The sequence below is a fragment of the Lepisosteus platostomus genome, chromosome 8 (assembly GCF_059453375.1).
Source record: "Lepisosteus platostomus isolate fLepPlt1 chromosome 8, fLepPlt1.hap1, whole genome shotgun sequence".
In the NCBI taxonomy this organism is placed as follows: domain Eukaryota; kingdom Metazoa; phylum Chordata; class Actinopteri; order Semionotiformes; family Lepisosteidae; genus Lepisosteus; species Lepisosteus platostomus.
The window spans coordinates 50,249,528-50,277,398 of NC_142618.1; the positions used below are offsets into that span (position 1 = coordinate 50,249,528).

The 27,871-nt window shown below is 34.5% G+C and overlaps 1 protein-coding gene across 1 annotated transcript; it reads right to left on the reverse strand.

Moving 5' to 3' along the window:
- Positions 1–1,897: 1,897 nt before the first annotated feature.
- On the reverse strand, positions 1,898–26,412 carry dync2i1 (dynein 2 intermediate chain 1). Its single transcript, XM_088643826.1, has 22 exons — positions 26,264–26,412; positions 25,299–25,352; positions 24,053–24,755; positions 23,383–23,471; positions 22,159–22,485; positions 20,754–20,843; positions 18,320–18,521; positions 17,826–17,928; positions 16,201–16,330; positions 15,434–15,545; positions 13,979–14,073; positions 13,360–13,489; positions 13,026–13,198; positions 12,476–12,638; positions 10,856–10,969; positions 9,825–9,886; positions 9,597–9,648; positions 9,425–9,485; positions 8,173–8,272; positions 7,207–7,338; positions 4,285–4,508; positions 1,898–3,383 (listed from the first exon to the last, which is right to left on the reverse strand). The coding sequence occupies exons 1-22, from the start codon at positions 26,276–26,278 to the stop codon at positions 3,212–3,214; spliced, it is 3,303 nt and encodes a 1,100-aa protein (XP_088499952.1). The 5' UTR covers positions 26,279–26,412; the 3' UTR covers positions 1,898–3,211.
- Positions 26,413–27,871: the final 1,459 nt, after the last annotated feature.

The following is a 27,871-nucleotide window of genomic DNA, read 5'->3' on the forward strand; positions in this document are numbered from 1 at the left end:
TGTAACATATAGTAAATAGCAAACGTCACATATATGTGCATCTTCTTTTTTAATTGGTCCAAGTAGTCAGTTGCCTCAGCATGCATAGACTGCAAAGGAACAGGTACAGGAACAGGAACACCTGAAGAAAGCTCCACAGCTGAAATGTCTCCATTCTTTTCCTTTCAGCATGGAACAAAGCTTAACCAGATCTTTTTGAACTGCCTAGTTTACTTACTTCTACAACTCATGGAAACAATAGCACACTGGAGCAAAAAAATAGACTTTTATCAATCAGGCTAAAATGTAATGATCAAGAAAGATGTCTTTGCAATGACAATCAAATGACTGGTTCTACACTCTATTTACTTTAAGATACTGGATGATGTGCAGTCGAAAAAGCCATTTGTCTCAGATTGTTCTTGAAGAATCATAGAATGCAAACAGCGGTCAATGGCAATGACAAAACCACTATATGAAATATTCACATGAGATAACATAATGAATATAACCAAGTGATATTGGTTGAGTATACTGACCAAATGATGCTGTATGTTAAAAGGTGAAGGTGAACAGGGAAACATGGAAGGTATAACAGTGCAGGAAGTGTGCAGATTAGCGTGTTCAGAATTACACTTACAGATTAAGGTTTTTGTTCTTGAGCAACATGTCGTCATTCAGGATCCTATTCTTACACAAAGAGTGTGAAAGAAAACTAGACACAGTATAACTGCTTAAGGCAAATTACTGTACTGACTTAACATAAATTACGAAAGATCTGAAAATTTACAGTTCAGTTGTGAAATTACAAAAGTTTAAAACTTTACAAAAACTAAAAACTATAAAAAAAACACAAACGTGGTTACAATGATTTCTAAAGATTATGCTTTCCAATATATGTTATAAAAAATGTAAAAAATGTTAGGCATTTGTCTGAAATTATGATGCATAAAAAGTACATCATTCTTATTTATGTGAAAATTTAAAATGTCACAATTTCAAACACCTGTTTGAAAAAATGCAAAAGCCTTCTTTGTTGTTAAGGTATATTATGTAACAGAACACACAACAATGCATTCATTTCATCTTAAAAATAAAGAGTATTAAAAAGCTAATCGCCTTTCCCTTCAGTTCAAATGAAGCCATCCTTTTCCACTAATATGTCAAATACGTACCACTAATAAACAAAATTTGTTCCACTAATATGCATGTCACATTTGCCACCTAGTGGACAACTAGAGTATCTATATGTACTGTACCTCTTTTTGCCAATGAAGCAAAAAACCTTTATTGAAGCGAAAAGTTATTTTTTGCTGCTATATATTTATACAATTATATAGAAAAAAAACAATATATATAATAATAATTCTAAAAATAAGTATCCAAGGTTAAATCTAATTCATAAGTATTAGGTGCATTTAACCATTTTAATATAAAATGATAAGCAAATCTAAATCAAATGATATATTATCATTTGATTCACACCTGAAGAAGGCTCCACGGCCGAAACATTGTGTTCTCTTTCTTCTTTTTTTCAGCATGGAATAAACCTATTCCTTGATATATTATCATTACATTACAATACTTTAATAATTTGAATGACAGAATTAATTTTGAACAGGAAACAGATTCAAATTAATTATGCATTGCAAGCAAATGATACTTGCAGTAGCTACTTAATTCAAACAGTAGTTAGAGCTTAAACTTCTACATGGCATCAAGTGAACTTTTTCACAAAAACAATTAAAAAACACAAACATTAACTACCACAGATCAACTTCACAGATGTGGACAAGCATTGATTTCAGTCTACACTAACAGTACCAGTTAAATAATGCTGCTTAAAAAAACAATCCCTTATGAGTTTTTGTATTAGTTGGGAAATTTGATATTTTAAATCCACACTGAAGACAACAGCAAAAATTGTGATTTTAATTTATTAAACATAAAACAATTGTAGACAAATAATGCAAATACTGTATAAATACATCCATTACATTGTACAGGCATAAAAATATTAGGTAAAAACTTTACATTTTTGTTAAATTACAGTCTGAATAAGTGAACTATTTATTCAGTATTAATTTAATTGATCTTACTTTTTCCTCCCTGTATTCACAAATAATGATTTCACTACATATTACAAGATACATACTTTGATAATCTATAAAACTATCCTTCAAAAATGGAATACTTAAATGGAAATTAAAACAAATGAAATGTACATAGTGAAATGCTAAAGGGCCTTTTATGTACCAAATAAAGCTTGACATGGTAAACTGTTTATGACTTAACAAAAGCACACGTTAGAAACTGAAATAACAGTGTTAACAGTATTTCTAACATTATTTTGGAAGATCAGATTGATCGAAAAGACCTCACCTGTTTACTTGAAAAAAACACTTTCTGAAAGTGGGAGAAGGGGGTTTATTCAATAAAGAATAGAAGAGTCCTGGTGCCCAAGATTAAGATTATAAGACTAAAAGCAGTGTATTGTTTAATTGTTAAAACCAACCTTTTCCACATTCACAGACTTCTACAGAAAAAAGATTGTAAAAGGACTAGAATGCCTTAAGGGACAGTGAAGAATTTCTACAAGTTACTGTATTTCACAAAAGGTGAAGCACATAAAATAAATCAAAGGGTAAAAATACCTCCATGATTTATAAATAATCTCTAGGTGCTAGCAAATAGGCTACATACAGTATACTAGTTTTGCAGATCTTATACTGCATCCGTTTACAGGTTTGTGAACCATCACAACCAAGTAATATTGACCAAATCAACTATAAAAAATACTGTGATTTTTACACCTTCTGGTTTTAAATTCAGTGTGAAAAATCTCCAGTTTTTCATGAAGACATTTTAACAGATATGCAAGTATCTGTTTCAATGCACAGGAAAAGAGTTAAAAAGCAATACAATATATTTCATTGTGTTTTTAGTGTTATACCCATTCCTAACACAAGAAGAGGAATGAATTAAATATAACAATGCACAATATGTATGTATTGTACAGTATATGTTGATCAGAAAGCCTGGAAAAAATCCATGTTACTAATGTAATTGTTTACCAAGACTGGTTTTAGGAAAGGACACTAAAAACAAAATCACCTGTAACTAACTTTCCATGTGTGCATTTGTGTGTAGGTTTTTCTTTATATACTAAACTTCACACTTATAATTCTTATATCAACTGACAGAGCACCATAGAAAGTTTTCCCCAGATATTTTAACAAGCCCAACATAAAATATCATTCAGCTTCTTTGATTCGTCAGAGTTAGGAATTGCCCATTGTTTGTTGAAATATTGAATTTCAATTTTTCCAGACTGTTTTGCCAGTGAGATCCCTGAAAATGTATTGGGTTTTCCTGGGTCACCAAAAACAGCAAAGGCAGTAATCCTGAAAAAAAAAGATCAGATTAGTTTACATTTTGCACACAGTATAAATGGCATTAACAATGCACCTGACTACAAGTTCAATTTGAAGGGTCACAGATTACACCTCACCATAAGAATACCTACAGCAAAGATTAAACAAAGCAGAAAATGTGTTTGATAGATCTATGATCTGATCTATGTACAGATCTGATCTGTACAGTTATTCAGAAACATGAAGATATGGATATGGATCAGTAGCAAAAGCTATGCTAGCGAACGTGTCTTTGAGAATGATGGATATACTAGAACATCTCTGTGCTTGATGAATCTGAAAGGATCTGTACTGCATATCAGAACAAGAAAGCTTAGCTGGAAGCCCAAAGGAACATGAAAACAAAAAAAAAAACATGTAGTATGGTTCTACAAAAGTAAGCAATTTAGTAGGTTTTGTGGAGAGCTACTCTCTCATTGCAGTACCCTTACTGAAATTAAAAGTGAATTAACAATAACAATGAAATATTAAAAATATTGAAAATACTTAAACCTTAGTTAATGGACAAAATAATAAGTAACATTTTAACATACTGTTTAAAGGCCAGATCTTGAAGGAAACAGTCCTGCGTGTTTTTTAAAGTATCTCTAAACTCTCTACTCATTAAAGCCTTACAAAAAGCAAAAAAAACAACCCTGTCAAGCATAGGCATAAGTCAAATTACTCAGAGCTCATAGCAAAATAAATCCTCACAGACCTGCAGGGCTGAAGGTTTTGCATCATGCACTAAGCTAACATGCCATGCTAAGACAGCTTAAAGAACAAGAGATAAACACTCTGTTGGTTATCTGTTCAAGAAAACTCCCCTCATCCCTCAAATTAAAGTTCAATCATCAAGAAGCCTTTCTTCCTAAGTTTCCAGTTGTCTCACCTATCAGATTGATTTTTTTCTTTAAGCAATGGTTGAGAACTGTTCTTCATTAAATCCCAAGCATAAATATTAGAGGTTGCATCCAAAACAAAAAATACTGTTGGTCTTGTTACAGCCCATTGCACAGAGATAACAGGCTCTCCATTGGTGCTGCAGTTCCATTCCATAATAGGGTATTCAGTCCTCACTGAATGCATTCTTATAGTTCCATCAGCACATCCAACCTAAAAAAAACATAATGAAAGATCATACTGTACAAAACAGTAGTTCTGATTTTACAAAAATATACATTGAAAAAATTATATTTACTTAGGGTAGAAAATAACCATTAACTTTTATTTCAGAGCAAAAATATACATTGAAAAAATTATATTGACTTAGGGTAGAAAATAACCATTAACTTTAATTTCAGAGCACTCAATTTATGTATTTGATTCAACCATTACTTTTGATTATATTAAGCAATAGGAACCATGTATTTCCTACCCATGTTTGATGTGAACAGCATTAATTGAAACCTATTACAGCATTCAGACAGCCGTTAGGTCAGCAAACATTAAAATATTCCTAAAGCAGGGCATGACTGAAACCAATTTAAAATACATAATTAAAAAAAGTTAAATTAACAGTTCAATAAGCATAGTAAATTAATAGCTCAGTTGGAATAAAAACTAAAAGACACAGGGGTTCTCAGGAAGGGGGCTAAAAAAGGAATATATTCATTATACATGCACATTAGAGAAATCAATACACACTCCTAGCACACTATAGGGTACTTATGCAAAAATACTTTCTATATGTCACACCAGGGTGTTTTCCTAATAAAATCAGTCTATAAATCCACCTAGTAATATCACCAGGATCCACAATGATGACACTATTTCAACACATCTTATAATTTATTTAAATGGCCAAATTCTGTCACTTCAAAACTAAAGCAACATTTTAAATGCCAAAACTAAATATTTACTTCACTTGGTAATGTTAAGTAGAGTTTGTAGCACTTCTAAATCCCTTTCAAGTCACTGATGTATTTGCTAATTAGTTCCACTTCTATCATTTTGTGTGCCACAATCATGATCCTCTTTCTTGCACTAATTCCATCATCTGCCACTTGAAAACACTCATTTAAGGTTTCTAGCATTCTAGACAAGGCTAAATCCCTCTTAACTCTTGCAAAGAGATTCAAAGAAAATCTTGTGAAACTCACTAAACTAAACAAGGTATCAGGAGCACATATTCATATCTACCCATATAGACAAAAAACTGAAAAATGATTTTATGACTCCTCTAATGCTCATTGGGGAGAAAGAAACATATACTGAACAGTGCCTTGAAAAAGTATGCAGACCATTGCACAGTTTTAACATTTTCTTTAAAGCTTGCAGTCATGGCACTAGTAGTAATTAAGTAGTACAGTGCAGTACATATTTGCAATATAGACAATTTACACATTCAGATCAAAATAAAAAAGTAAACAGATATCAATATGAAACTTAAATGTGAAAAGTCATGATTGCAATGATTGCTTAAATATCCAAATCCTTTGTTGTGGTAAATCTAAATTACTTTAGGTACATTTAATTACCTTCAAAATTCACATAATTAGTTGAATATCCTCTGTCTATGGATTAAATGATTTCATAATAAAAGCACCTGTCCCTGTGATTACTTTTAAGCATTTTAAGCATAAAGAATAAGGAGCTTTCAAAACAAGCCATTGAGAAGCACAGGCCAGATGAAGGCTACAAAACATAGAAGGCTCTGAATATCCATGTAAACAGTCTACTTAATTATCGAGAAATGGAAGGTGCATCATACCACTCAAACACTTCCTAGATCAGGCTGTTCCTCCAAGCAGAGCAGCCGGTCAACCAACAACAACTTTAAAAAGTCACAGAGCTCAATGGCTGAAGTGAAAAAAAAAAATCTCCCAGTCTCTCCACGTAGCTGGCCTGTATGCAATGAACCTTGTGATTCATCTTGCAAAACATGTGGTAAAAGGTGTTGTGATCAGATGAGACCAAACTGGAAAATGGTCTAAGTACTTAACATTACATTCAACATAAATCTACACAGCACATGGTTCAGTAAACACCATCACTATAATCAGGTCTTGTGGTGGCAGGGTGATGTTATAGTTATGCATCTTATCCTTCTTAGGGACTAGAAATATTAGAATTGACAGTGAAATGCACAAAACAAATTACAGGCAAATATTTTAGAGGAAAATCTGTTATAGTTTTCTAAGGACTTAAAACTAGGGAGAGAACTCTATTTTTAACAGGAAAATGATCCAAAGCTCTTTGCCAAAATTACACTGGAGTGGCATAAGACAGTGTATGTCCCTGAGTGGCACAAAGTCCTGACTTGAATCCTTTTGGGACTTTGTGGAAAGACTTGAAAACTGCTGTCTATAAGCAATCCTCAAGCAACATGAGAGAGCTTGAGGAACTCAGCCAAGAAGAATGGTCAAGAACTGCACCAAACCAGTGTGCAAAGTTAGTAGAGAGACTTACCAAAAATGACCTGCAGGTATAATAGCTGCCTAATTGCCACCATACCATAGAATTATCGGGTCTTAATACTTATGCAATCAATATATTTCAGTTTTCCCATTTGAAGTCATCAACATTCGACACAATAGGCATGGTCTGAATGCTTTTGCAAGGAAATTTAAAATAAGTTTTTTTTCCCCAAATTAGGAGATGATTACAACAAGATCAAAGATTTTATTAAATACTTCCAGCTTTTATTTTTTTATACTGTTACTAAATTACAAAAATAATACTACTGTATCGAAGATATATTTCTCTACAGTTTATTAACTGTAAATATTGCATCAGTTTTCTCCGTCCTTTGATGTTTAGTCTTTACAGTAAATGTGCCCCACAAATCCTATTAAGTATAAAATTATCTCACCAAAAACGCTGGTTCTCCACAAGGAGAGAAGTCAACAGAAGTCACACTGACTGGCTTGTATCCACTAGCCTGTGGCTTGTAGAACTTTGGAGGGATTCTCACACCATGTCTTGTTCCATGGTTCACTAAACCCTACAAGTTGGATTTTACATAAAGAACATGATACGTTTTTATACCATAAAGGTGACATGTTTAACAAACAGTGGTGCAGGAGAAAACAAATATTTAAAAAAACAGTATACTCATCAAACCACTCTGACAATGCTACAGAACTACAAAAAATGAATAAATCAAAGATTGTAAAAAATACACATTTAATTAAACTTACAGTAATAAAAGTTACCTTATGCAGTATGTAAATATAACTAAATAATGCATAAAAGAATTGTTTATTATGATTGTGGCTACCTTAAACGAAAAGCTATTTAATCTGTAGCCTGTACAATTAAGCAAACTGCATTGTAATCCAGTGTGAGATGGTCTTTAAAAAGGTGAATGCTTCATGGATCAGCTATTATGTGCTAGAGAGAACTAAAATGTTTATTTTTTATGTTGACTATTATAAATGATAAGCATATAATAATACATTATTAAAATAATAATAACAAATTTTAAAATAACAAATCACTAATATCAATACACAAATTAACATTTTTAATCAATTTTAAGTTAATGTTAAGTGTTAATTGTGTTTTTCAGTAAGCTTGCACCAAAGCAGTAATTTGAGTTATCTATAACTGTTTTTATCCTACAATACAACACACATTAGTGAAGCTTTCTGGAAATCTTCTAAACAAAAAAATATTTGTATGCAAGCAGGGTAACTGAATGTATTGCAATATTTCAAAAAGCAAATAATCTTTAATTACTCTGGAATTACATAATCCTTCCACAGGCTAAATATATATATTATCTATTTTCATTGTTTTGCTGTCAGTGCACATTAATTAAAAACATTTTATTTACCATGTCTGTGCCAATGAAGAAGTGATTGGAATCCGAAGGTAAGAACTTCAGCGTCAGTGCCTGCAAGGGACCTACTTGCAGAACATCCCCTAGACTTGATCTAGGGAAATTAAAAGAAAAAATGGCAAATTTTTGCCAAACTGCTCAGCCTCATTTTTGTGTTGTTAAATAAGGAGCGGAATGCATTAGAAAGGTTTACCTTCTCTTAGGTTTAACACTATATTTGTAAAACAACAGTTACAACACCTTTAAGAGTTTAATTGGAAAAAAAGTGGTTCATTTGACTATAAATGTATACAAATGAGTGTATAATGAAAACACAGTGGAAATGATTCATCAGGATAGTTCTCTTTCCTTTTCGTTCCTTTTCCTTTTTTTCCAGCAATTCTGAGTATATTTAGTATACTGTACGTGTAATTAATACAATTACACATACAGTATACTAAATACAATTCGGGAGAAGAAACCAAGCCTGTCATTAAGCACTCATTAATAGTGTCTTTAAAAACTTGTGATCACAACAAGTCAAACTAAAATTAACAGAAGCAGTTACTGTAGCAATATGTTTTGTAATTGCTAAACTACCATATTACAAATCATATCTAACTGATGACTCAGCCAGGTGTTCCATGTCATTAAATTACTTTTTTCCATAGATTCATGAAGCTAAAATTCTACTTATTGTACTACAAGATGCAGGTCTCAGTCAAGCTTTGAGCAAATTGTCCAGTAGAAAATAAGAAGGAAAGATGAGTAGAAAGAGTGAAATAATGCAAGAGACTTCTGAACAGATGTATACCTACACATACTATACATTACACATACATGTTTAGTAAAGGAAGATATAAAGATATGTTGCTTATATAAATAATATATTATTACAATAATATATCATATTTTTTAAACTTCATTAAACAGACTGAATTATGTGTTGGAGAAGGCAAACTTTTGATGTCCCTGGAAAGTCTGCATATGAAACAATCACACTGGTTTAAACATAGGCTTTATGGCTGAGCTAAAATAAATGCTGAGAATAAAGTACTGTATCTGAAACCAGGTGTGGATTTGTGATACAATAACAGGTGGTAAGATGAAAGGTGGAAATGCCTCATCCTATGTCCCAGCCTGCAGTTGATATAAGTTAAGAAAAGCACTTCTACTGTATGTATGTACACCATATATGGTGAAGATGTACAAAAGCATGCAAATAAGTAAAAGATAACAAAACACATTTTATATTATGGGATCTTACCTATCATTTGTAATTATTGATGAACTGTGTAGTAGTTTTACTTTTCCACCTGGTTTTAGACCTACAGAGGAAACAAAATATCTTTAAGATCGGCATATTTCATTTGTATGTACTGCTTGCCTACTAAACCTTTGATTATATATAGAAGAATCTACAGAAATAACTCTCTCACCTAAATCAGTTTGTGATCCTGCAAGGCTAGCTTTTGGAAGTTCCACAACCACCTAAAAATGCAAAAATATCTTAATAGTATAAATTCTATTTCAACTGTATACTGAAAGTTACAAGTTAATTGCAAACAAATAAATCAAATAATAAATTTGCTCCTAAAGCTACATATTTGGTAGTATATAACTACATCAGTTGTAGGCTAAATTGCATGGTCAAAACCATAACTCACCCAAAGATTTAAAACTCCACTGTCATCCAGGGATGCCAACTGAAATGATAGTCCTAATGATTCTGAATTATAAAAACAAAACATGACAGCTCTGATCATAACAGGACAACATCATCCAGCCACTGGAGCATTAAAAAAAGAGAACTTACACTAGAGCATTGCTTATCAATATATCAATTCATTTTCAATTCACTTGTCTTATTGAGGGCCGTGGACTAACACAAAGCTAATCATTTTCTGAACTCAATTTAAACATTTTTTATTTAATAAACATGTTTAGCAATGGGTTGCCTTTTCAAATGTGAGTGTGTGGACACTTGGTTCTCCTGTGGTTATATAGACTTATTCGCTGCATTTCTCTGTTCGACAGAGGCCGGCTGGTCTGGCTGGCTGGCCCATGAGGTCAGTAAACGGTCCTTCTGAGACTGGATGCCATTAGACCTCACTCCGAAATACTTCTGTATGATAGGGATTGTTGGGGTCCTCTGAGGTAAATGGATGTGGTTGCAACATGGGCATGGATCCTGGGCTAGGGCTCCTGAGGGGAGGATGAGTTATCTGGGATCGAGTTCAAGGGGGAAAGAAGGCTTAGAAGAAAAAGGAATGTTGATGTTTTGAATTCCAAAAAAAGATCTGATCATAAAAATGCATTATTTATTGACTTGTGCCCTAAGTGTCTGGGACAGGCTTCACATTGACGTAACCCTTACAAGGAATAAATTACTTTCTGACAATGGATAGACGTTATTTGCTGCATAATATTATTTATAAAAGCAACTGGCTTAACCAGCTGAGGAAGATGCAGAAACTATATTTTTAAGAAAAATCTGTGCCCTCAGTTTCTCGATATGGCATAATTTACTAAAATTGTTTGTTGGAATTCAGAATTAAATTTTTAGCTGGATGTAGCTTGAAAAGTATTGTTCTTTCTTCAACAGCACACACATACTGTACATGAGAAACCTAATCGTTCAATTGTAAACCTGTATAAATGTATTTATTTTCCTACATCCTATTGTTGTGCACGGTACCTTCTTCAGAAGACAGTAGGAAAAATCCTGGACTCTCTCCCTCAGTTACATCGACTTGAACGGGCTCCACAGCCCTTACTTGAGAGAAATGGCCAGACGTTGCAAGGACAGAATCTGCAGATATACACATTTATGAAATTGGAGTAACATTAATACTTGGAAAAGCAGGCAAAAGAAATAATGAAATCAAAGAGCTTAATGGTACTTTAAAATATTCCGGCACAGAATGTATACATATTTAGCGCATTTCGAAAAATACAATGTCAGGTCTTTTGGAAATGTTACATGAATAAACCTATAATTGTTTTTTACAAACTAGTTTCCATTTTATCAATTCTCTGCTCAAAATAAGTACAAATTAAAAGACAAGAGCTTGTAACTGATAAAGTAATACTTTTTTTTTCCTTCTGAAACAATTTAGGATAAAGCATAACAGAAAAAAAACAGTAAGCTGCAAAACAAATATTTGTCTCACTTTGAGATCTACCTTAGCTGGAACTTCTAGGTTAAGAGAGTTTCCACTGATGCTGAGGTACACTACTGTATACACATAGAATTGTTCCAAAGAACAATTTGGAGATGGAGTTTCATAAGCTACACTGAATTGTCCACTGGATGCCAATGCTTTAAATGAAAGTAGTGCATCGTCATATGAAGTGTGAATGCAAAGTCTGTGTTGAAGACTGAATTACCAAGAGTGGAAAACCCAAGTGAAAAGTGAAAGTCTATTTTGGAGTCAATCAAAATATGAAGGTTTCGAAATATTTAATACATTTCTGATGACATCATAAAAAATACAACTTAAATACCTTAAATACTATAAATAAACAAATGCTCTAACAAAGCAATGTTTGTCAAAGCTCTGCAAAATTAACATTTTAGATAGTAGGGCTGCAGGCAAAAGCTTATTAAGTCTGTGCTGTTATCTCCAGACTACAGTTTTCTCCGCGCAGAAATTCTATTTTGCCATAAATAAACATGCAAAAGCATTTTTACCCTAAACAAGCCCTGATTATCCAGGATTTAACTTTCTTCCAGGTTTCTGTTAATTGAAAAGACTCTTTTTTTAGTTTTTGTACATTTAATTTGACAGTCAACTATGATTAAAGTATCTACCTCTATTTCTTTACAGTCATGTTTCTAAACAGCAAAAAAATCCAATAAAGACGCAGAAAGATGATTTATTTTTGTGCAGCACCTGTGTAACTGCAACACTGTAAAAACTGTGGCGAAAGCCTATTTTCTTTCTTTGCCTATAAAAAAAAAACTTAATTCTATGGAGGTTCATGCGGAGAGTTACTTCATTGTGTAAGCTACAAAGAACAAGCTGAAATGTTGTCTTTTAGTATTCCTAGTTCTCAGGATAACTTAGTTTCCCTGATTAAGCCACGTGTTTCCATTTCTACTACCAGTATATTAAGATGCTTCAGCAATGTGCACCATTGTAGATTGTAATTGTTTAATAAAGAAAACATATTGCCACTTAACAAAGAATTTATATCTGTAGATAAAACATACATTGTTTTATCCACAGATATATATTGACTTAACAGATTAAATTTCTAAATGAACTGAATGTGAAATGTGCTCCTTTCCCTTTATTTGATCAAGTTTACCAACCAGTGGAAAATGTGGGGAACCGGAGGGTCCAGTCTTGTTCTCCTATTTTCATAGTGTGATGTAAACTAGAGTGGTCCCGCAGATCCCACACAATCACTGAACCATCAGCTGTGCCAGCAAACACCAGTGTGGCTTGACCAGGACTGAAGCAGCAGCACTGAATCTGTCACAACAGATATGTATGATTATTTTGGACAAATATTAGTTTTTGCATGGTATAAATCCACACATAAAGTCAAATAACTTGTGAACTACTCAACAATAACCTGATTACAAGATTAAAAAAAAGAAAAAAGTGCTCGTATCATGATCAAAGCATCTTTTGACTATAAGTTTAGATATTACAGGTACAGTATATTGCAAACGTTTTTGTTATACTGCTTAGAATAACATCATTAATCAGAGGCCAACATTTACACACAAAATATTTAGACTTTTCTGCTGAGTTTTACGGGTTAATTAAATGTAATATTTTAAAAGAACATAACATAGTATAGTATAATAAGACAGATGTTGTAACCAAACTGATTTTATTTCAAAGTAAAACTACCTCTGATTCACATATAAGGACTTTCTGAGGACGTGATGGTTCCCATATGTTCCAAATGCAAACAATACTCTTACTATCCAGCCGAACTGCACTGGAGCTTTTTAAAGGCCTGTGCACGGAGAGCATGACCTGCCTCTGAATCTGCGAGAAGCGTATCAAGCAGACCTCTCGACCTAAAAACCATAGAGAAGATGGAAGATCCAGGTTTGCTTGTGATGTGTAAATGGGAAAAGAAATAACCAATACACATTACTGAACTAAAGACTTAGTTTTGGTATCAAAACATAATTAGAATGCAGTGGAAAGTCTGCTACCACAGGAGAATTTGCATTACCATGCAGGAATGGCAGTTTTGTATTGAGCTGTAAGCTTCCATCACTAAATGACAAACAGTCTTCTTGCGATTTCAGCTTCTTCAGAGAATGTTGTTCGGCTCTGTCTTCTTCTAGCAATACAGCAATCACCTGAAAAAGATGAGGAAGTTTCTAATGCATATATAAACTAAAATATTCTTACATATTTGACTTACTGTAGCAATTGGTCACGACTTAGTGAGAGATTCCTTATCTAAAATACCGGTAAGGATATGATTAAGTAAACTGCATATCTCTATGCAATATCTCTTATATGCAGTTGCTATAAGCCTGAACAATAATATTAAGGCTCTCTACCCAGACTGGAAACAAAAGTCAATGCAGTCTATCTATTAGATCAGAGATGTAATACAACTTCACTACCATAAGAAAAGAAACAAAAAACAACATTACCAGTACTACAAGTAGGTTTACTACTAATATTACAGTCAGTTCAGAATATGCATACACCCATATGATGATATATACAGTATACTGTGGTCTGTGTATACACTGCAGATATGTACATATTTATATATTAAATATTTATATAGACAAGAATATACCACTGTAGAAATTATGATACAAAGTACAGTGTACCTGAGTAGCTGCACGCAAAAAAATGGACAATCGCTTAGAGTCAATACTCAATTTTGTCATAGAACCATTTGAAGACTCATTATTGCTTTTGGAACCTGTTTAAAAACAACATTAAAAATCAATTAAAATGTTATTTGTTTTACACAACTAGTACTTTACTTCTTAAAACCAGTATATACATAAATCCACAAAAATAAAAGGTCCCCAATACCTTTAATTTGAAAAGAAACAGCTCTCAGTTATTCTGAAGATAACACAATCATTTTCAAGACCAAAAACGTCTTAGCTAGCCTTTGGCCTACACTAGAAAGTTTTCAATGTTGTAGGTACTTGAGATATACAGCCTCAGCTTGTTCAATTCACTTCAACAATACTCTAATGAACAAATGCAGTTCACCCTGCAATTTCCCCAGTATCTATTTATTCCTGATGAGATTTAAAATACTAATTCCATCATATTGCAATCATCTTTCAATAACTCAAGCAGGTATTTTACTGCTCTCAGCTTTTCTTAGTAAACGTTGTCGAGTTCAACCAATCAATGTTCAATTGGATTGAGGCCTAGAAATTGAGATGAGAACATTTCGACTAGAGTTAACATTTTTATTTAGATATGTGTCTTTGGTTCATCGTTATGCTGGAATGTCAATTTTCTGACTGGCTTGAGCTTCTTGGCAAAGGGAACCATGTTTTTACCAAAATATCCTGGTATTTGTTGAAGTTCATGATTTCCCTTATCATACAATGGCTCCAGGACCAGAAAATGCAAAACAACCCCTCACAGTGGGCAGAGATCTCCAAATGTTGCTCATAAATCCCCTGTTTCTCAGCCAGAGGTGGCAAGATGACACTTGTGTCCTCATCCATGCAGGGCTGACACTGTACCTATAGCCTTTAGCTTTTTCTTGATTGTTTAATAGCCATTCCCCAAACTTGTAGACGTTAACAATCATTTGCATGCAATCTTCTATGACAAGTCTCCAACCTTAACCATGATTCATTCTGCTACTGAATGTATTCCTGTATTACAAACTGTACACTTATACCTCAGGGCAACAGGAAGCTTTTGGAGGCCTCAGTATAGTTTTTTTTTTTCATTACACCCTCAATGACAAATGTGACTTTGCTCTGTGCAATGCTACTACAATATAGTATAATATTTTTAGAAGTGATTTAATCATGGCATTATTTATACTGCATTATCTAATCCTTAACTCATTTTATGATTTTAAGATGTTTTTTGTTCCCTTTATAAATCCAGAAAGCATAGAGGGCACTATAAATTCAAGATACAGTCAAAACTGAATTGTGCAATTTCATGTAGAACTAAAACATAATTCTAAAATCAGTTTTATTTGAAGTATCAGCTTCAGAAGATGCTTCTTTAACCACACATTTGAAAACCATGTACCCTTGCGTTTAAACCAAAAATGTATAAGTACGATTTTCACTTACCTCCACAGACTACACTGCCATCTCCAGGATGCTGAGTCCATTTCTCAACTGTCTCAGTTTCCTCTGTTTGGATATCTCTATCAATATTGTCTTCATTGCATTGTATATATGCCTGTCAAAGAATAGTAAAATAGACCTGAAATTATTAAAACAAAAAAAAAACTATTACTGCAGCATTGCCATATGATAATATATGTATATGATAAATATGTCCAGGAACAGAAGTCAACAATAGTTAGGTCAGATATTACATATTATCAAGCTTTGGTCCCCTGATAACAATATATGAAACAGTGTAACTGGTGTACTTGTTTGCTCATTTGTTCTGAAATTCAATGTTACTTTAGAGGTTAATAATATATTATACTACATGGTGTAACAATAAATATTTAGAGAAGATTCTTTGCAGCATTATTACAGACAGCATATTAGCTCCCAAAGTTCTCTAAATGTCACTTCTGCTGTGGCTGGCATTGTCTAAGCTTTCACATGAGATGTCATTATTCGAAGGAAATGCTTAACTAACTTCATTTAATATTGTTCCTAAGGCAACTATTTTGTAAGATATATAAATATGACATTTGTACGCATGCACACCTTTACTCTGAGTTAACTAATGCATTAAGATATCAATGACTGCAGGGTAGGCTGTTTAAATTCTAAAATGCAGCAAAAGATAAAAAAAATGTTTTCGCTGAAATGTATTAGCATCAAAAGTAAAACGTTTTTTACTTTAACCTTTAAATGACCAACAGATTAGTACTAACCTGTTTGGTGTTCGTTGTACCAAAGTTTTTTATGTACATGTCATATTCATTCAAAGGAGGCAAATCCAACAACGAAAAACTGACAGAAAAGTCAAGGTCGATCAGTCGAAGCAACTCTGTGCTGCGTTTTCTGAAACAAAATCAATTGCAAGCTGAGGTTCTGGGAACCAAATGTAATGAACTGAAATATTATTGTCGTGAATGACAAAAAAAAATGTGTGTTTATGTAAGACTTTATTGATCCCGAATGGAAACTGAGGCGTTACAGCAGCCCAGCCCAAGACAAGCAAGACAGACATCAGAATAGACTAAAATTAAAATAAGTACAGCAATACAAAATAAAATAAATAGAGTTAGGTGTGTGCAAAATATGCTACAGTAACAGTCACTGTAAAACAATAAAATATGTACAAAATGCGCATAGGTATATACAGATTGAAAGTACCACAGTATAAACAGTATATTAATGCAGTGCCCAAAAGTACATGACTGCAACATGCTGTCCATAGATGAGCAGATGAAGGGCCAACAGGCCTAGCCTAGGGCAGTGTTATACTCCCTGACAGCCGCCGGGAGGAAGGACCTGTGGAAACGTTCCCTTGAACACCGTAGCTGGAGCAGTCTGTTACTAAAAGTGCTCAGCTATCTAATAACAGTCCCATGTAGCGGATGAGAGGCATTGTTCATGATGGCCGTGAACTTGGCCAGCATTCTCCTCTCCACCACCACCTCCCAAGCCAGCCTTCTTCATGAGTTTATTGAGTCTATTTACATCTCTTGTCATGATGCTGCTGCCCCAGCACACCACAGCTTAGAAGATGGCCGCTGCCACCACTGATTCATAAAAATTGTGTAGCAGTGTTCCACACACACCAAAGGCCTTGAGCCTCCTAAGGAAATAGAGTCGGCTCTGACCCATCATGCAAGAGTCAGGAAAATAATGTAAAACAGAAATTTTGTTGTCCTACTTTTGACTATTTTTAGGAAAAAATATAAAGAACTGGCACTGATTTTTGCAGTTTTGTTTTGCAGATCATTCTTCTAAATCTCTGAAGCACACTGACCAAATTTTCCATTGGATAACTAAAATCTCAATAAAACCAACAGAATTTTCAAAGATGAAAGTGAAGCTTGCTTCACATTCAAAATTCAACTGAATTTAGAAGAAAGGTGATCAGAATACTGTAATCCATGTAATATAAAGAAAAGTTCAAATATATTAACAATCCACTTTTGACTTCAACACATATTAACCAAATAAAAAGCTCCAATAGTCTTTCAGAACATCCTTATCATCTTGATGATGTCAGAAGTATGTACCTGATCAAAAAACATACACAGTGTTCTGATACTTTCAATCAAATGATTATTTTTATAAACTATATGTAACTATATGTAAATGGCTAAACCATTACACATTAATCATATTGTACCCTTTTCCAAATTTCATTCACTATTTACACAGAGACTTTTAAAAATGTCACCAGGCTAAGAGCTTGTGCCAGATGTCTTAAAATCAACGAGTTTTATTATTGAAATCCTATAAACACAGTAAATTAAATGTGTTTTTCCCAGATTGGTCCCAGACACTACGAGTTTAACATATTTTTAGATGTTTAACTTACTTTTGCTTACAGGCTACATTCTTGCTCACTTCCCGTTGCTTTGCTGCCACAAAGTCTATAAATCTTCCTTGATGAGTGCCTTTGCTGGGAGAACTCTCAGAACCTGTGACAGCAGGAAGCTTTTTAAATGACAATATTCTGCCAAATGTTATTCTGTGAATTAGGCGTGCCAAACAACAACACAGACCCCCCAAAACATATATCAAAACTACTACTGCAGGACATGCTGTTCCATCAACAGTGATTGTGAAATGAGAAGAGATATTCGTCTTATTGGTAGAGCTACTCATTCACCAAATCTATGCTTTATGAAACTTGCATTTTGAAGTTGCCTGCAAATTCAATTGCTGATTCTAAGATTTGAATTCAATCTCTAGCAAGAATTTAGCTTTAATTACCTTCACTGAACCTCATTGTTTAGCATTTTAACAGTATTGATGTGGTGATGTATGACAGCAGTGAAAGGAAAGAAGATAAACTACTGTTGCCCTTACCCCAATTGGATTTGTTGTTCTCTACCGTGCTAGGATGTATAGTACCAATCCTTTCATTTTCTGCAGATATAGCTTTTTGGATTGCCTCAATTTCGGCCCTGTTATGTGGGGTGAATTCTTCCTTTTCATGAACGTCTTCATTAGTGTCCGATCTGTTACCTTCATCATTCTCATCAACATCCTCAAAATCATCATCGTAGTCCTTTAGGAGCAAAATATTACACTCAAGTTATGCCACCAAAAGCATTTGTTTCATTTTTAATACCTCTCAGTATATACAGTGCCTTGCGAAAGTATTCGGCCCCCTTGAACTTTTCAACCTTTTGCCACATTTCAGGCTTCAAACATAAAGATATAAATTTTTTATTTTATGTGAAGAATCACCAACAAGTGGGACACAATTGTGAAGTGGAACGAAATCTATTGGATTTTTGAAACTTTTTTAACTAATAAAAAAATGAAAAGTGGGGCGTGCAAAATTATTCGGCCCCCTTGCGTTAATACTTTGTAGAGCCACCTTTTGCTGCGATTACAGCTGCAAGTCGCTTGGGGTATGTCTATCAGTTTTGCACATCGAGAGACTGAAATTCTTGCCCATTCTTCCTTGCAAAACAGCTCGAGCTCAGTGAGGTTGGATGGAGAGCGTTTGTGAACAGCAGTTTTCAGCTCTTTCCACAGATTCACGATTGGATTCAGGTCTGGACTTTGACTTGGCCATTCAAACACCTGGATATGTTTATTTGTGAACCATTCCTTTGTAGATTTTGCTGTATGTTTGGGATCATTGTCTTGTTGGAAGATAAATCTCCATCCCAGTTTCAGGTCTTTTGCAGACTCCAACAGGTTTTCATCCAGAATGGTCCTGTATTTGGCTGCATCCATCTTCCCCTCAATTTTAACCATCTTCCCTGTCCCTGCTGAAGAAAAGCAGGCCCAAACCATGATGCTGCCACCACCATGTTTGACAGTGGGGATGGTGTGTTGAGGGTGATGAGCTGTGTTGCTTTTACGCCAAACATATCGTTTTGCATTGTGGCCAAAAAGTTCGATTTTGGTTTCATCTGACCAGAGCACCTTCTTCCACATGTTTGGGGTGTCTCCCAGGTGGCTTGTGGCAAACTTTAGACGAGACTTTTTATGGATATCTTTGAGAAATGGCTTTCTTCTTGCCACTCTTCCATAAAGGCCAGATTTGTGCAGTGTAAGACTGATTGTTGTCCTATGGACAGACTCTCCCACCTCAGCTGTAGTTCTCTGCAGTTCATCCAGAGTGATCATGGGCCTCTTGGCTGCATCTCTGATCAGTCTTCTCCTTGTCTGAGCTGAAAGTTTAGAGGGACGGCCAGGTCTTGGTAGATTTGCAGTGGTCTGATACTCCTTCCATTTCAAGATGATCGCTTGCACAGTGCTCCTTGGGATGTTTGAAGCTTGGGAAATCTTTTTGTATCCAAATCCGGCTTTAAACTTCTCCACAACAGTATTACGGACCTGCCTGGTGTGTTCCTTGGTCTTCATGATGCTCTCTGCGCTTTCAACAGAACCTTGAGACTATCACAGAGCAGGTGCATTTATACAGAGACTTGATTACACACAGGTGGATTCTATTTATCACCATCAGTCATTTAGGACAACATTGGATCATTCAGAGATCCTCGCTGAACTTCTGGAGTGAGTTTGCTGCACTGAAAGTAAAGGGGCCGAATAATTTTGCACGCCCCACTTTTCATTTTTTTATTAGTTAAAAAAGTTTCAAAAATCCAATAGATTTCGTTCCACTTCACAATTGTGTCCCACTTGTTGGTGATTCTTCACATAAAATAAAAAATTTATATCTTTATGTTTGAAGCCTGAAATGTGGCAAAAGGTTGAAAAGTTCAAGGGGGCCGAATACTTTCGCAAGGCACTGTATATAAGAAAGATCAGTCACAACATAAGGGCAACTTTCAGATTCTTTCAGCTATGCTTATGCCAATGATAGTGGGTAGAAGACTGAGAACCTGAGAAATGATGATTATATCTTTCTGAATGAAGGAAAGTACAAAAAGCATTTTTTTGCAATTTTATCCCCAATGTAATACCTTAACATCCAGCACCTTTCATGTAAGATAACAAAATACTTAAAGAACCTGTTTGCATAATGTGTTAATGAAGTGAATTATTACTTCTTAAAACAAACCAAAACTAATCAGATTTAACAACAAAGCAAGATCTCAGCTTTTGAAGCTTTTTTGCATGACTATTCCTAAAGGTATGTAAAACTTGTAAAAGAATCACTTACCCCTTTCTTCAATAAAGATCCATTTAAAGCATGCAAAATATCATTACAAAACAGAAATCAAATAGGAAAAAACAAAAATTGAAGTTGAAACACAATACATAGCCTTGCCTTAATAATGGAGCCATTTTACACATTGCTTTTAAGATCTTCACTTACTTCAAAGTCCTCTTCATAATCTTCTGCCGTTTCCTCGTTAATCACATCCTCTGCAGATGATTTGTCAAGGACAAATTGTTCTTTATCATCCTAAATAAAAAATTTAAAAAAATACACAGGAAAATCAGTCATATGAAATAATGCAATTCCTTTAAAATGTATGCAACTTTGAACAAACAAACAAACAAGTAAAATCCTTAAAGTTTATTAAAAAGAAATAAAAAATACTTTATTAACTTTGTTAATGCAATTTCTTGTAGGGGATTTTATTGTGAATTCCTGGAAAAAATACGGAAGCTTTACCTAAAGAAACATGACATCTAGTGGCCACACAACTTTTGTCAAAATCTTGACTATGCAACGTAAGGAGAATTTTACAGTAATAATATAACACAATAAACAATCTAAAAATAACAAATGTTTGATCATCTGGTGCAGACTGGCAGCAACCTTACTGCTCAGTGATACACCGGTGAAGTCTTTGAGCCAAAAGATTTTGCATTCCAGCAAGTCAACTTAGAAGAGTTGGTCTTGCAGCAGGGCAGGCAATGTAAGATCACATAGTGCTAAGATTACAATGGCATGGCTTCAAGTCCAGTTAATGTCCAGTGGAACATCTATAATACCAACCTAACAATCAATAGGAGATAACTGTGACCAGCCTACCTTTACCAGTTGCCAGCAGCTGCACAAGAACAGTGGTGGAAACACCCACAAGAGTCACTCCAGAGACCAATCAGGAATATATACTGTATATCAATGCTGCCAGGATCGTGTTAATGCTCAGGGATCTCATACTTGAATTTCAAAATGTTGAATTTTAAATTGAAAATATAATATTTAAATTAATGTGTTATACTATCTAAATTTTCTGTGATTTTGTTTAAGCTCTATTTTAAAAATAATTAGACTTGGGCATTATGTTTCTTTTGTGCATACAAACACAAATAGTATAAATATACTTAAATATTATTTATACTACATATTATCAATATATAAAAAAAATAAATTCTCTAAATTATTCAATATTTATAGCACAGATTAAAGCAAGTTTCATATTATGAATTTAACTTACATGTGTATATTAACAGAATTACACTGGCAATCCTAAATTAATTATGTGAAGTAGCATCTCATTAAAATGTTTCTTACAGGCTTCTCTGTATCGCTTGATCTTTTCTGATTAGTCCTGTGTGCTGATAATGAGGCCTGTGTGGACTGCTGATGCATTCATTCATGGGAAAATGACAGATTATTGATAAATTATGTTCTGCCTAAATACTTCTACTGAGCTTAATCAAAAGGCAGGAAAAACAAGAAGAAAAATGTTGCAGACAAAATAGAATTGATCTTTAAAAATTAACGAAACAAAACTATTACTTTTAAACATATATACAACACTCACTTCACCGACTTTTGTCTCTTTCCTCTCTCTCTGTGGCTTGATATTGTCTACTCCGCCCAGGAGCGATTTCTCTTTGTGGCTTTTTCTAGGCTGTGTCTTGTCTTGATGGAGCTCATCCGCAGAAATTCGGGCTTTATGGCTTTCCGGGCCTCCGTTTTTTCCCTCTCGGTGGCTCCTCTCCCCGTGGTTATCCCTCTTTTCTTTTTTTTCCCTCCTCCGTTCTCGATCATCCGGCAGCTGCCGGCCCTCCTCCTTCCGTTCCCGACGCCTGTGCTCTCCCTCTCCGGCTCTGGAATCTCGACGGTGTCTCCGGCTCTCTCCCGGCCCCTAATGCCCCCCCAGTCACAGGAAAGGATGGCAAAGAAAAGTAAGAGTCAGGAGCCAAATAAAAAGCTACAGGCCAGGGTCCTTGAAGTCTTTGAAGAACACCGGTTGTTCATCATCTTCATTAAATATAACAAAATAAACTTGAATTACTTGACAAATTAGGCCATTTTCCTGTAGGCCTGAAGCAGACGATCACTTAGAGACTCATGAAATCCACTGGACTGTGGACTGGAATTGAAGCAAAGTGCTGAAGGCCAGTCCATCCCTTTGAATACATTTATTTCTCCTTCTAAAAGGAAATTGTTGTTGTTTTTTCATTAAATAAGATAAATGTTCAACTTTTTATATTTATTCAGTTCATTTATTCTTTTCTCCTTCTGCTTTTTATGTTTTTTTCTACTTTTAAAGAATCTAAGGCAGCAGCAGTAGAACAGCACTGCACTGTATTAAACAATCACTTATTTTGATGGAAAGATCGATTTATTGTGACACACACCAAAGGGCACCATTGTATTGTTTTGGGCCAAGGTAAAATCATTATAACTGATTACTGATCATCAAAACATCACTACTACCATTATTGTAATGCCACATCAGCTTTGCTGTAATACTCACATCATATTATTAAAAGATGCATGAATATGCTAGTAAATGCTGTGCTCAATGGTAATGACTTGTTTCATTTAGAACATCAAAAGTCGTCTGCAAAAATATATGCCAAGTGTTTTTCAGAATACAAAGACTTACACAGCAGCTTATAAGAAAACTACTATTGTTCACAGTGCAGCAAAATGTTAAAAATCAGCCGCTGGTTTCTAAATATATCAAGCCTAAGCTCAGAAAGATAGAACTCATTTTGTTCATGTTATATACAGTATTTGTCCTGTGGTTACGTACTTCTAGTGCACTTTTCTTTGAGTGTTCCCCTCTGTCTCGATGTCTCCTTTCACGTTCTTCATTTTCATTTCTTTGGTGTTCTGCAGATTCTACAAACAGATCAGCATCAAGAACCTCAACCATATTATATCATACTGAAATTGAATCTGAAGAATGAAGAACACAAATCAGATTGTAAAATTAATCTGAATTTTCACTGACAATTAACATCTGGTTAGACTTGGTCGGGGGTAGACACCTGCAGTCACCGAATAATAGTATTAACCAATAAAGGATTATGCTCTGTACAAAAAAGAAATTTGCATAGAACATTTAGAGAAAACTGCAACCAAATAATATCTTTATTTTTGACTGCAGATACATATACTGAATATGTATATCTAGATGTAGAAAAAAAATAATGAGCATGGAATCACAAGTATACTCTATATAGGTCACTTAATGGATATTTCTAATATAACAGTATTTGTCCCAAGGTAACCTAGCGATACCGTTACCATGTGCCCACAGTAAGCTGGACTAATTATACTGAATTTTTACTCATTTTATTTTAAAACACCAACAGCTTTTATTTGGGCTCCGGCAAATATCAAGGGTGCCACAACCGTATCAGTATAAAGCAGAATACATCATTTTGAAAAGGAACACAATAGTTTACGTTCAGCATTACCTTTATTTTCTCTTTGTCTTGAAGGATCTTGGTCCTTATGTCGTTCTTTTCTTCCATCGTCTCTCTTCGTGTCCTCCTCCAAGTTTCTTTCTTTCTTCTGCTGCCTGTCCTTTTCTTTTCTCCTCTCGGGATCATGCTCCTTCTCTCTGCTGAGATGCCGTCCATGCTCCCTGTCCCTTTCCTTCTCTTTGCTTCTATGCTTTTCTCTCTCCCTCTCCTTTATTTGATCCTGGTGTCTCCCTTCTCTCTCTGCCTCCCACTCTTGTCTCTCTCCGGGCCTTTCTTTCCCTCGCTCCCTGTCTCTTTCTGCTTTTCTCCTTTCCCTGTCTCTCTCCTTGTCTCTGCTCTCCCTTAGTGTCCCTCGGTCTCTGTCACTGTGACTTCTGTCCTTGATTTCGCTTTCCCCGTCTTTGTTTCTGCTTCTTTCTGCGTCTCCATCCCTTTCTCTCTCTTTTCTTCTGCCCTGGTCTCTCTCTCGTCTTCCTGACGTCCTGTCTCTTTCACTGTCTTTTCTTTGCTCTTGATCTCTTTCCTTCGGTCGCTCTCGAGTCCTGTCTCTGTGTCTCTCTTCCTCCCTGTGTCCTCGACTCTCCCGATCTCTGTGACGCCGCTCCTGAGACTCCCCACTACTGCTCTTCATCTGCTCTTCCTCTCGCCTGGATTTCTCTTTCCTCCTGTCATTGTCATTATCATTAAGCACACCCTGAAACAGTTCATATATCAGCATTATATTTACAGCAAAACAACATTCCACGGATCATTAGACACCGTTACAAACGTCCATAATTTTGGATTTCTAGGTATATTAATGTGTGACTGCTAAAGTTATTTTCTCCTTCAGTAACCACACTGTAGACTTCTTAAACAGTCAGAACGAAAGCATAATGGCAAAGCAAAGAAAATATATATTCTCAAGATGAAAAAAGAAAATTCCACTAAAAATGTCAAGAGTGGCAACACTCATTACACTATCAATTCATTTCACAAGTCTATTAAATGTATTTTGATGTGGTCTGTATAATGTTTAACATATTACAGCATAGAAAAGGATGGCATAGCATGTGGAGAGGTTTCAATATTGGACACTTTTAATATTTAAAACATTTACTGGCATTTGGTTATTGCTACCCTACATCTAATTACTGATTGTTTTTATTTTTCATTAAGGTCACCTTTTCATTTATTACATATACTCAATACAATAATTTGCAATATAAATAGGAAAAAAATAAACAAAACATCTTACTTTAATATGTCTCTTTAAATCATCTGATTTCCATGTGTCTTCCTTTGTCCTTTTCTAGATAAATAAAAATAATCACATTGCATGCACTGTAAAAAAATATATGCACAATTAAGGGAAATGAATAATGGGATGTATGCCTATAGTGTGGATAAGTGTTTTCAGTTTAAAGGGTTCTCATTAGATTCTCACTTCTAATCAAGGCCTCACAACATTCATTGTACTGCTCAAAGTAAAATGCTCTGTGGTGTGGCTTCTTATGCAAAATATATAGATTTTACAGTTACAGTTTTATATGTTTTTTAAAGTTTGTATGAAACAATAAATAACAGTTTTATGACACCCCAAAACAATATTTGGGAAAAGTATCCTCTTATTCAGTACAGCAACTATGCAACAGCTTCAAACCAAACTGTTCATTGTGGACAAATGTGATCTAGGATTATGATGGTAGCTATTTTGATTTTTTTTATTAACAAATTGAAGCTGTTTTCAAATTTTCCAGTTTTCACATTTTCACAAACTTTTTAAACAATAGCTTACAAGTGTTCCTCGCATTAAAAAAGAAGGTGATTAAGGTAAAGACTAATACTGTAGGCTGCTTGGAACATGATTCGAGATCCCTAGTCTACACTAACTTTTAAGCTTTCCAATTAAAGTTAAAATCAGGTTGCTCTAAATCATACTTATACATTTTCATTTTCCCAATTGGAATCCATTCGAACTCCAACCCATTCCAAAAATTGAAGGAAAAAAAGAAAACTGCATTAAAGAACATAACTCATTATTATCTATCTTTTGACAATGTGTAATCGAAGGCAAATGACAAAGTTAATTAAGAGTCAAAAACAGTTTATTAAATCTAGTGCAAATGCAAGATACAGTATCGTATACTCCACAGTTTACTGCCTTTTTTAATATGCTGTGACAGCTACTTTATTCTTCATTGTCACTATTCAACACTTTACCTTTTCCGACTGCATTTTTTTTCTTTTCTCACCCTGCACTCCCCTAGTTTCGTAGTCCTCTTAATTGAATGTTATATGTTGACAAAATCCACCGCCATGACACCAAATTCCTCTTTTGCGCAGGCGCACTACTATGAAACCAAGGTAACTGCGTCATGTTATCTTAGCGACAGGACATGAAACCAAACCAAGAGCAACAGATTCACTCCACAACGGATCTCTATGGTCACAGACCAAATTCATCGACAAACCGTGATCGATAGTGAAATATACTGGCTACTTAACCCTCTGTTATTTTAATGTGCTTTGTACATAGCACTTTATTCAGCTCTCACGTTATTTTGCAGTAGAATAAATATTTCGTTTTCAATATATTTACATTCATTTTTTATTATTAATAATAGTAAACTGCAAAGATATCCTACCACTCATTTGCTGCTTTTAATTATGTTTTTTAAAGGCTTGGATACGAGGCAGTTTGTACAGTTTAAAGGAAATAATTTAATGCAAATAATATCAACATCACAGATGACATATTTACACATTTAAGCATTTGAACTTTAACATTTCAGCATTTTCAGTATCTACAGTATGTGTTACTGTTCTGTTGTTTATTTTACTTGTGGGCAAACTGCAAACTCCGAACATCAACAAAAAAAAAACTGGAGTATGCTTAGGAACCACAGACTCACGGCTGCTTTTATGCATTTTTAGTTATTTATGCAATACAATGCAGATTTGTCCACTACCTTTAGATCAGAACATTTCTCAAGGCACTATACATGAGCCAACTCAGATAGTGTTTCAGATGAGAAGTGTTTGAAACAGAAACAGATTGACTGTTTCTGTTGTAAACCCTAAAACAGAAACACGGGCTCACTGATATAGGAAGGAAAGTTTCACAAGTACGTAGCTTGAAAGTCAAATATTTTTTTTATATTTGAGACCATGAATAACAATGATGTGTCCCATCGGGAGGGATCCTGGCAATAGATCTTCTGAGAAAAGCTCAGAAGAATGACTTGATTTCATTTCCCAACATGGGACAAAGGTTGATGAACTGTCACTTGCTCTTTATAAAGTGTACAAAAAATATACTTTCTGGTTGACAAAAAAACTGCATAGGATATTAAGCCAATAAATGTGAACAGGCATATGGATTTTTTTACTCTTTAAAGCATCTGTAATATAATATTTTTAAACAGTAGTTATTCTTTTTACTCAAGATACTGTAGTTCCCTACTCAAGTAACTTCTCCAGTACCGTTCTTGGCTCACTGAAAGACTTCATTTACTATACTGATTTTAAAAAATCGTGTTTACAAATTGATTAGTTAAAGATGATTTACATGACTTATTATTATCCCAGTCAGGGGTTGGTTGATCTTTAAGAACACGTTTCCACCATTACAATATATTTTATTTTTTACTAATATCCGTCCAGTCTGAACTTCTATAAATACATTTTACCAAAATTACTCTTTATATGGATAAATAGGTTTGAGATCGCATTTCCTGGATACCTTCTTTCGCTGACTTTTTCGATTGTTTTATTTGTTGTTGTTTTCAGCGTACATTAAAATAAAAATCCGGACTGAAGGGGGTGGCC